Below are 12128 nucleotides of genomic sequence, written 5' to 3' on the forward strand. Positions count from 1 at the left end.
ACGGGCAGTGAAGTAAAGGCCACCTGTTGAGCCAAATGCTGATCCATTGGGATTTCTGAATGGTCCGACAGTGGATTATTGGAGGTAATGCCTCAGAGGGCGGTGGAGGCCGGTTCTCTGGATACATTCACGAGAGAGCTAGATAGGGCTCTTAACGATAGCGGAGTCAGGGGATATGGGGAGAAGGCAGGAACGGGGTACTGATTGTGGATGATCAACCATGATCACATTGAATGGCGGTGCTGGCTCGAAGGGCCGAATGGCCTACTCCTGCACCTATTGTCTATTTACTGCATTTATCCAACTTGTTGCTCTTCGTTCTTCCCTTGTCCAGTTTCCACTGACTTGTACACATGGCACACTGTGCCCTTTGCCACGCTGGCTGCTTCCTGGTTCCAAACACGTTATTTTTACTCTGGATATCGATTCTTGTTGTGCCTCCACCCCACATAGGGACAGTGTGAGGTCTTCTCACTTCTTCCTCCAGGCCCCACCAGTACCCATCAACTCCAACCCTCCTGTGCCTGGCTAAACTCATTCCCTCAAATTACCTTCGAACACTACACTCCCCTGCAAATCAGCGGTCTGCCCATGGAGCAGGCATTCAGGCTCCATGACATCGAGGTCAGTTCACCAAAGAATGACAGCGCTGCCTTTGTCAGGTGCTTTGATGAAAATATTTGTCGTCAGTGGGTCATGTTAACTCTTCTCCCTTCACAGATGTTGCCAGTTGCACCATTTTGTGTTCTCTCTGTATGGTGCAGCAGTGATAGATAGGCTTTCACTATCTCTCTCAGCTGGTATCCTCCCTGAGAAGAGACTTGACCCAAAACATCACCCATTCCTTCTCTCCAGAGCTGCTGCCTGTCCGCTGAGTTCTTCCAGCATTTTGTGTCAATCCTCACCCACACCTCCCCTTTATCTTATTCTGTCTACCTTGGTCTCCATCTGTCATAGATCTGCTATTTGCTCTCTCTATTCTATGAAACAAACATTTAACTTCCAACTATACAAATTCCAATGAATTATGAATCTAAAATGTTTGCTGTTTTTTTATTTTCTCTCCACAGCTGCTGCCTGACTTGCTGAGTAGCTCCAGCAATTTGACTTTTTGTTTGCGATGTCGGGCATCTCCGTTTTTAATTTGTTTTTCCATAATTTTTCCAACCACAGCTCATTCTTACAGAAGTCAATCTACAATTTTCTTCACAAAGTCTGCATTAAATTCTATGCACAATTTGAGAATAAAAAAAGTCTAGTGTGGGGTGGAACTGTAGGCAGTAAAGGACCCGCCAGCGCCTGACAAGCCTTCACTCTGTGCATTACTCTGCAATGGTTCAAATATGGATATAATTATCAAGCACATCACAAGTGGGTTCACTTAACATTTGTCGACTTCGACATTAGCATTTCTGCTCCTAGTTTGAAAAAACCCAAAACAAATCTGCATAATATTTATATGTATAGAGAATTCTTTATCACGTCAAAGTGGTATGAAACCCACATATTGCACGGTGCTTCATCATTATGCGTCATGTCATGAATCTTCTAAATCTTACCCCTGGTTTTCAGACTAATCATGTCCTGAGGCCTCATTGTGGAAACCACCCACTCAGAGCTCTCCTTAGTTATCTTTTCATTCATGTCATTTTTAAATTGCTGCTGCCTACAACTCAACACAAATTCACTACCAGACTGAAGCATAGATTCTTCCCTACTGGAATCAGACACTTGAATGGATCACTGATAAGCTCAGGATGTATTCCCGAACTTCCAATCTACCTCATTGCAGCTATTGGACTTTTTTTTTAATATCCACACAGCAGCAGTAACAGTGCTGCGATTGGTTTATTTTCTCTTTTGCATTACCTCATGTAATCATGTATCTGTATATTGGGGATGGTTCGATTGTAATCGTGTATAATCATTCCGTTTGCTGGATAGCACGCAACAAAAAACAAAAAGCTTTTCACTGTACCTCGGTCGATACATGTCACAATAAACTAAACTGAACTATGGTATGATTGGTCTGGATAGTACTAAAAAACAACCATTTTTAATGTATCTCAGTACGCCTTACAATAATAAACAAATACCAATACCACTAGTTTCTTGATTAAAAGATAAAATCCAATGCATTAATCTTATACTGATGATTTTGATCGTCAGAGCATAGCAGGTGCTGGTTTACAACTGAGCTTGTTTACAATGGATTAAAAATAACTGATAGTGTTTTATACTGTCAAAAATAAAATCCATGATTATTCAAGGCTGTTGGAATATAATCTGCACAGAAAAAAAAGGAACTTTGGTCCACTGAGCCCACCTCGCTATTTTTATTGGTGAAAATTATTTTTTCATATTTCTAAAAGTAAAATCAAAATTTCTGTTCATCTTGTACCCAGGACAAAATCATATGGAAAAAATGTTTTTTTGAGGACCATTGTCAGGCGGACATAAGATGGCAGAAATTAAAATGTATAAAGATGGTTCCAGTGTGAGGAATGTCAGCAGCATCACTCACAAACCCAAGGAAATCAACACTCATTCCAAAACCACACTGAGGTGATTCTGAAGAGGTGAGATGGAAATGGATGGCAACAAAGTCAGCAAAGTTGCATTGGTCCCCTGGTTGGGAGAAACAAAAATCATGCTGGTTGGACTGAAGACCTCCTCCTGCTCTGAAAGACCTATATTGCCACCATGCAAAATGATTCCTATCAGATGGAACCCATAACGTCAACCCAAGGATAACACTGACACATTCTGCTGTATACACGTACATGAATGTAATAAAAAGCTTACCGTAAGAATACCATGCCACAAGCCAACATCTTTCTTAAAATCCAATACATTTACAATGGTTTCCGCTGTTTAAGAAAGATAAGACTATCTCAGCTAAGGTAAAGCTTCTGAAGAGAATAAAATACAGAATATATTGCATTTCAAATTCAAATGTCACTTATTTATTACTTTCTCAAAATTTCAGCTCGTACCCATTGTTTTCTGAAGGGAGATATGCATCCGGACACTATTTAGTTTTTGTTGCGAATGTAATGGATGCTCGGAGTGACATTACTCAATGCTGGTTTCTTTACAACCAGATGTACCTCAGTTCTTGTTCCATTGCTCCATGTGCATCCATTGGCAAATACAAGCAAATGAATACTGAACAAAATATTAGCACAATTGCAATATGTTTTTACCTTGTTTCACTGGAATGAAGGCAGAGGCCATGTCTCAACCTCAGTACAAGGATGAACTGGGTCTGTGCAGCATACACATCAGTGGTGGCACAGTGATGCAGCACCAGAGACCTGGGTTCGACCCTGACTAATGGTGCTAACTGTATGGAGTTTGTACGTTCTCCCTGTGACCACGTGGGTTTTCCCCATGTGCTCCAGTTTCCTCCCACACTCCAGAGACGTGCAGGTTTGTAGGTTAATTGGCTTCTGTAAATTGTCCTGAGGATAGGTGTAGGATAGAACTAGTGTACGGGGATCGCTGGTCGGCGTGGACCTGGTGGGCCGAAGGACCTGTTTCCACGCTACATCTCGAAACTAAACTAAATTAGACACTAAGGAGAACCGTTTCTCTGTGTTTCGTTTCATGATAATCTTGCAATTATATTTTGGAACAGCTTTTATGCAAATGTTTCTCTGAGATTCTATTGTGTTTCACTTCCTGGATGAAGTTTAGTAATGTATTAAAAAGCTTCTGAATACATCCATTGAGCACTCTAAATAGTCTAGTTTTTCCTGTTGTAGCATTCTGTATTTCTGCTTGATTTCTATCATTCATTTTGAATAATTAACAATCATTTTGAAGGGTAATGATTTTAAAGAAAAAAATCAAAACATGTTCAAGGTTAGTGACTATATAACTTCCTTTCTCTATTAGAACACTATTATTTGTACAAAATCTAGACAGGAATTTGTATTAATTATCAATTATTGAGAAATAGCAATTTGGGTTTTGATTGATAAGGTGACTTGAAGGTGATAAAAATGGCTCTTTGGCCATCAATAGAATTCCAGTGGCCATTTACAGAAGCATCGACTACAAAAACAAATTTCAAATGTGACAGTGTTATTGTCAATCAATTATTCAACATTCAATTGGCAAATTGTCATTGAAAATACTGTGGCACCAGACTGCTGTAAATATTGAATCAAGTTTAACAATAGAGGTAGTTGAGGCTGGGACTATCGCAATGTTTAAGAGACAGTTAGACATGGGAAGGACAGGTTTGGAGGGATATGGATCAAATGCTGGCAGGTGGGACTAGTGTAGTTGGGACATGTTGGCCAGGATTGGGCACGTTGGGCTGAAGAGTCTACAGTTTCCACGCTGCAACACTCTATGACTCCATCTATGACTAATAGAGACTTTAAAAGAAGCTGAGCACAATGTTGCAGCAAGTAGTGCTGCTGTTCTGTACCATGTCAACAACCTCCGTTCGAACCTAACTCCAGTGCTGCGTAGAATTTGCACGTTCTCCCTCTGGCAATGTAGATTTCTCCAGTCTACTCTGGTTTCCTCCCATATTTCAAGGACATGCTGGTAGATTTGTTGGCTAGTGTAAATTGGTAAGCTATGTAAATCTATGTAGGTGGCAGAAGAAGATGTGGTTAAGCTGGAAAGGGTGCAGAGAAGATTTATGAGGATGTTGCCAGGACTTGAGGGCCAGAGGTATAGGGAGTGGTTGAGCAGGCTGGGGCTTTATTCCTTAGAGCGCAGGAGTTATAGACGTGCATAAGATCATGAGAGAAATAGATAAGGTTAATGCACAGAGTCTTTTACTCAGAGTAGGGGCATCAAGAACCCGAGGACATAGGTTTGAGGTGAGTGGGGAAAGATTGAATAAGAAACATTTTTTTACACATTGGGTGGCTGGTATATGGAACGGGTTCTGGAGAAGGTAGTTGAGGCAGATACTTTCACAACGTTTAAAAAACAATTGGACAGGTACATGGATAGGATAGGTTTAGAGGTATATGGTCCCAACGCAGTCAGGTGGGACTAGTTCAGATGAGGCTTGTTGGTCTGCGTGGACAAGTTGGGCCAAAGGGCCTGTTTCCATGCTGTTCGAGTCTAGATTATATTAGATTAGATTCCTCTATTTGTCATTCAGACCTTTCGGTCTGAACGAAATTTTGTTGCTTGCAGTCATACATGTAATAATAATAAACAACAAAACACACAATAAACACAAATTAACATCCACCACTAAGGACTAAGAATAAGGGTGTACTGTGGGAGGATAAGTTGGAATGGGACTGGTAATTATTCCGAGAGACAGTATAGGCTAGATGGGCTGAATATCCTACTTGTGTGTCATTGAAAATGAGAAATGCAAACGAGAAACCACACAATTCAGCAACAGTGAATACTTCAACAAGGAACAATATTTTGTCTAAACCAGCAGCAACATTTTCAAAAGGAGTCATACAGCAAATCCTAATACTCTCATGTAAATAGGGTGGGGATAGGGTGGGAAATAAGCTCTGATGAGAAAATATCTGGCTCAGATTTCCTATTAATTATTGACTAAAAATCAACTAGACCAGGTGCCAGTCAACAGCATATTCCCAACTTTCTAAATAGGAAGAAATTATATAATTTCCTCCAGTCCTCACCCATTTCGGGCAGCACGGTGGTGCAGCGGTAGAGTTGCTGCTTTACAGCACCAGTTCAATCCTGACCACAAATGCTGTCGGTATGGAGTTAGTACGTTCTCCCCGATGACGGTTTGGGTTTTCTCTGGGTGCTCCGGTTTCCTTCCACATTCCAAAGATGTGCAGGTCTGTGGGTTAATTGGCTTCTGTAAATCACCCTCAGTGTGCAGGAGGCAAAACTGGGATAGCATAGAACTAGGGTACGGGTGAGCAATGGTTGACATGGCATTGGAGGGCCGAAGGGCCTGTTTCAACGCTGTATCTCTAGACTTAACTAAACTAATATCCCAAAATTATCAACATACATTAAGGAATGGAAATTTTTCAATGAAAATTCACATTGGAAAAAGATAATGTGTGTATTTTAGCAATTTCAAGAGGTTAAATAGATAAGAGAATTATTATGAATATCAATGCATTTGTTAATAGTTTGCAATTTATTCAGTTCATGACATTCTACTCATTCTGGAATCAAGTGTAGGTTTCACTTGGCATTTTATTCCCACCCTTATCATGCATTCTGGTCATCCCTTTCTATATAGGTATCAACTTACACTGCGGTACATTTTAGTGCAAGGTGTGGTGTCTCACCATCTTCAGAACAAAGTGGCACTGCAGTGAATGTCTTACTTGCTTTGAGTAATCGGAAGAGGGAAATAAACGCTTACCTTCTGTGTAAGCACAAGCTTGAGTCAGGGCCTGACAATGGGTCAGGAGTGCAATCCTGGTCACGGTCACACCAAGTACACTGCCATCTTTACACGTCTTGTACTAAGAATAAAAAACAGACCAAAGATGTTGAGGGATTTGGGGATTGAGTGAGAGAGTGAGTGAGTGAGTGAGTGAGTGAGTGAGTGAGTGAGTGAGTGAGTGAGTGAGTGAGTGAGTGAGCGGGTGGGTGGGTGAGCGGGTGAGTGAGCGAGAGAGCGAGCGAGCGAGTGAGAGAGCGAGTGAGCGAGTGAGTGAGTGAGTGAGTGAGTGAGTGAGTGAGTGAGTGAGTGAGTGAGTGAGTGAGTGAGTGAGTGAGTGTGAGTGAGTGTGAGCGGGTGTGCGGGTGAGCGGGTGAGCGGGTGAGTGAGTGAGCGAGTGAGCGAGTGAGTGAGTGAGTGAGTGAGCGAGTGAGCGAGTGAGCGAGTGAGTGAGTAAGGGAGTGAATGGGTGCGTGAATGGGTGAGTAAGTGAGGGAGGGAGGGTGAGTGGGTGGATGGGTGGGTGGGTTGGCCGCTCTGAGTGAGTGTGTCCAAGTGCGCAGCTGATTATTAAATAAAATTTAACAATATAGGCACAATTGGTTTTGGCACAGACATTCCTGGATGAAGAGCCCACTCCTGTGCTGTGCTGTGTAGGAAGGAACTGCAGATGCTGGTTTAAAATGAAAATAGACACAAAATGCTGGAGTAACTCAGCATGTCAGACAGCATCTCTGGAGAAAAGGAATAGGTGACTTATCAGAGTCGGTAGAAGGGTCTCGACCCGAAACATCACCTATTCCTTTTCTCCAGAGATGCTGTCTGACCCGACGAGCTACATCAGCTTTTTGTGCCTACCTGTGCCGTACTGTTCTATATTAAACCCACTTCGCCAATAAGTCCACTGAAACATTTCAATCCACTGCTATACTTAAGCACTTTCTTGCTCCATTTAAATATTTATTGTTAATATCTCGCTTAAAGAGAGAGAGATTTTGACTAAATTTACTTTTGCTGTATAAATCAAACTGATTTTTTTTTTCCAAATGAATCCAAGAACACTTAATAAAATTGCCCGCTACATTACAAGGTGAATTAAACAAAATGACAATTTCTGTGCTCTTACATATTTATAGTGCATTATCAGTCATATCCATACAAAGACAGATAACCAACAAAACACTCCTAATCCATGGCACAATTTCCTCTGCACCTCTATGAAGCTCTGCAGAATGTTTTTACATTTTAAAAATGCTTTATAAGTCAAGGTTGCTGTCACAGAAATATCAAGTGCGAATAGAGCAAAATACAGTAGATTTAAAAGACTCAACACTAGTAATCACCCATATCTTGACTCCAAACCTATGGTATCTATGGTTCCAAAGGTGCAACAATTCGAAAAATAAAGAAGTCTGGCATATATTTGCTACTTCCCTATAAATGAGAATAAAAGTGTACACCACTGCCTGTGAATGCTGACATTTAAATGAGCCCCTGCTGATCACTACATCTATTTTTTTCTCCTAATAACATCTCATGATCTTTCCACTGTGATACAATTTAGAACTGGACTCTTATCTGCCTGATGCAATTTCAATCTCCTGATTACAAAGCTATTTCAGACCTGGAAATCAACCTAACTAATTATTCTACATAAAACTTGCAAGAGCGAAATAATATAGGTAGCAGGATTAAACCATCAAGCACTTCAATCCTGCCCCACCATTTATCCCTCCATTCAGTCTATGTAATATTCTATCTATTATACTAGTCTATCTAATAACCATTTGCATGTACTCCAGCCTCATCTATGGTATTCACTGGTCCAGGCGAGGACTCCCATATATCGGTGAGATCAGAGACTCGGCGACCATTTTGCTGAACACCTCCGCTAAGTCCGCGTAAACCTACATAATCTCCCGGTTGCTAAACACTTTAACTCCTCCTCGCATGCTGACCTTTCTGTCCTGGGCCTCCTCTCTGTCAGAATGAGGCCCAGTGCAAATTGGAGGAACAGCACCTCATATATTCACTTGGGCAGCTTACAACCCTGCAGTATGAATATTGACTTCTCTAACTTCAAGTAACCCATGCTTTCTCTCTCTCCCTCCTTCCCTCCCTATCCTAATTCTATGACCAGTCTGACTGTCCTCCTGATAACATTTCATCTGTGTATGCTTCGTTGCAGCTACCAATGATCTATTGCCCATTTACCCCAGCTACCAATGATCTATTGCCCATTTACCCCAGCTACCAATGATCTATTCTACATTTTCCATGAGCTTCGTCCCCTTTGATATCTCGTTTTCACACCTTACCCTTCCACATCTCTGTGTCTCCCTCTCCCTTGACTGTGTGAATGTTACCCATTCCTTCTATCCAGAGATGCTGTCCGTCCCGCTGAGTTACTCCAGCATTTTGTGTCCATCTTCTATCTAATATTCACCGACCTCCACTTTAAATAATATCTATGATCCAGTTTCCCTCACCCACCAGGGCTGCCTTCGGATCGTACGTGCTTGAATAAGGTCACACCTCATTCTTCAGAACTCCACAGTACACAGGCCCAAATTGTTTAGTCTCTCCTGGTAGGACAACACTCTCATCCCAGGAATTACGCCGGTGAATCTCCTTAGTAGTGGCTCTAATGTTACCATATCAATTTTTAGGTAATGGGAATAAAAATGTATTCAATAGACAATAGACAATAGGTGGAGTAAGCCAGCACCGCCATTCAATGTGATCATGGCTGATCATCCCCAATCAGTACCCCGTTCCTGCCTTCTCCCCATATCCCCTGACTTCACTATCTTTAAGAGCCCTATCTAGCTCTCTCTTGAAAGTATCCAGGGAATCGGTCACCACCGCCCTCTGAGGCAGAGAATTCCACAGACTCACAACTCACACTCAATACTTGAGGTTCGACCTCACCACTAGGCCTCACCTATTTTTAAACTTCAACCTCTTTGTAAAGAAGGCCAAAATGTTGTTTGCCTTCTTGTTGGACCTTCCTGTTACAGTACTTCTTGCGATTCATGCTAAAACTCCTCGATCCTTCTTTATTTCATTACTTGCAATTTCTCTATCCTTTTAGATAATAATCTGCCTTTTGTTTTCTCTTATCAAAGTGCAAGACCTCACACTCCCCATGTTAAACTCCATTTGGCAGTCTTTTGCCAAACCCTATTGTGTCTTGGCTGTTAAATGTTAGTAGAAATTCTAGTTGCACATTTGGATACTCAATGCGCTGCAGAATCACAGTATCCTTATCACAACATGCACTTCCACCTATTTTCAAATCATCAGCAAATTTAGAAACCTAGCATTCTGTTCCTCCACCAGACCCTTCATGTAAATAGTGAACAATAGCAGGCCCAGTACTGATCCCTGCATTATTCCACAAGTTATCTTCTTCCAGTTTGAAAAGGACCCCTTCATTGCTACTCTCTGTTTCATAGAAACATAGATATATAAACATAGGAAATAGTTACAAGAGTAGGCCATTCGGCTCTTCAAGCCAGCACCGCCATTCAATATGATCATGGCTGATCATCCAGAATCAGTACCCCGTTCCTGTTCTCTCCCCAGATCCCTTGATTCCGTTAGCCCTAAGAACTTCATCAGATTCACAACTCTCTAGCTGAAAAAGTTCCCTCTGAGACAGCCAGTTTACAATACATTCTAATACCTCTGATACCATAGGCTTTTAATTATGTACCAACCTACTAAGCGGCACTTTGTCAAATACCTCTTTGGAAATCAAAAAGCACTACCTCGACTGGTTCCCCTCTGTCAACTCTCCCTGTTACGTCCTCAAAGAATTTGAGCAAATTTGTCAAATGAGTTTTACCTTTTATAAAATCATGTCGACCAGGTTTAATTATATTTATCTTTCCTGAATAATTAGCTATTTCCTCTTTAATTATTAACTCTAGCAATTCTTTGATTATTGACGCTAGCATCTTGCCAATAATAGTTGTTAAACTGCCCGACCTGTTGTTAAACTCCCCGACTTCCACCTTTTTCTTAAACAAAGGATCCACATTGATTGTGTAGGAAAGAACTGCAGATGCTGGTTTAAATCAAAGAGACACACAAAATGCTAGAGTAACTCAGCGGGACAGGCAGCATCTCTGGAGAGAAGGTATGGGTGACGTCTCAGAAGAAGAGTCTCAATTTGAAACGTCACCCATTCCTTCTCTCCAGAGATGCAGCCTCTGCCTTTGTGTCTATCTTCAATTCATATTGATTGTTGGCCAATCCTCTGGTTCTGAGTTTAGCAAATCTTGATAAATTTAAACCAATGAGTCCATTATCTCTGCAGCTACTTCCTTTAAGACCCTGGTGTGTAGTACATTGGGTCATGGTGGCTTGTCTGCCTGTAGTCCTCTGAGTGCCTCCAATACATTTTACAACCCAGCTTACAACCCAATGGTATGTATATCGACCTCTCTAACTTCAAGTAACCCTTGTTTTCCCTCTCTCTCCATCCCTCCCCTATCCTAGTTCTCAGACCAGTCTGACTGTCTTCCCATTAAATTTCCTTTGTTGTCATCTTCACCCTAGCTAACAATGATTTATTCTGCATGTTCCTGGAGCTACTTCTCCCTTGATGTCTCATTTTCACACCTTAACATTCCATACCTCTGTGTCTCCCTCTCCCTTCACTCTCAGTCTGAAGAAGGTTCTCGACCCAAAACGTCACCCATTCTTTCCATCCAGAGATGCTGCCTGTCCCGTTGAATTACTTCAGCATTTTGTTTCTCAGTGGAAACCAGCATCTGTAGTTCCTTCCTACACATACTTTATCCCTTATAATAGATTATTTTTGTAAATTCTACCATGTTACTTAAAATTAGCCCCATATGATATCTTAGAGATATTAGCAATGCCTTCCAGAGTGAGGAAAGATACAAAAGTTGTATTCAACATATCTGCTGTTTCATTGCTTGCTGTTATATAAAAACCGTCCTGCTAAATTCTGTTTGAAGGAAACACGGCAGGAATCTACCCTTCCCAAACCAAGTCTCGTCTGAATGGACAAAAGACACAAATTAAATCTCGGCCTGTAAAAATGCAATGCTTATCAATATTCCTGCCTGGCTGCCATAGTTCTATGCAAATTCTCGCACAAAATATTTTCAGAAGTTTTCAAGGTAGGAAGTTGGCCACGGAAATGTAAACATCTTCAGAGGTATGAAATAGCAGCTACTTCATTCAGAAGAAACCAGTCTTCAAACAATTCAGAAATCAAACAAGCACCATTGTCTTTAAGAATACAGGCTGGCAGGTCAGAGCAGGAGGCTACTTCAGAGAATTGCTTTGGAAACTGTCTTGCTGATCTTTTTTATTGAAAAGCACTTTAAAGCACTTTATCAAACAATTTTAACATCCATTGATACTTTAAGGTCATGGAAACGAGCCTTTGGATGTGGGACATATTGATTCTGTACCGCTGTAACTAAACAGGAAAAGATTCATGTTAATCGATCCTTATTGAAATTGCTCGTTTCAGAGTTAAGGGCCTGTCCCACTTGCACGTCATTTGCGTATCACGCAGATGGCGCGCGAAGATTTTGTACATCCCAAAATCCTGGGGCGCCGTGCGCAACCACGCATCACTGCCCACGTCAACACGCACCATGCATGCATAATGCATACCACACGCGTGTCGTGCATCGTGACGCGTAAATGATGTCGCGTAAATGATGCGCAAATGACTCCCAAGTGGGGCAGGCCCTTTAGGGATTGGAATCCTTAC

The 12128-nt window shown here is 41.5% G+C and overlaps 1 protein-coding gene across 6 annotated transcripts in view; it reads right to left on the reverse strand.

Annotated features, from left to right (window-relative positions):
• dip2c (disco interacting protein 2 homolog C) overlaps window positions 1–12128 on the reverse strand; it is a 539567-nt gene that overhangs the window by 121844 nt on the left and 405595 nt on the right. For all 6 annotated transcript variants that reach the window (XM_033044735.1, XM_033044743.1, XM_033044718.1 and 3 more), the window contains 2 exons: window positions 6347–6449; window positions 2806–2870 (listed from right to left, as the gene is read on the reverse strand). In XM_033044735.1, coding sequence (XP_032900626.1) covers window positions 2806–2870; window positions 6347–6449 — 168 coding nt within the window. The remainder of the gene's footprint in view (window positions 1–2805; window positions 2871–6346; window positions 6450–12128) is intronic.

Source organism: Amblyraja radiata, chromosome 2 (genome assembly GCF_010909765.2).
Source record: "Amblyraja radiata isolate CabotCenter1 chromosome 2, sAmbRad1.1.pri, whole genome shotgun sequence".
Classification (NCBI taxonomy): domain Eukaryota; kingdom Metazoa; phylum Chordata; class Chondrichthyes; order Rajiformes; family Rajidae; genus Amblyraja; species Amblyraja radiata.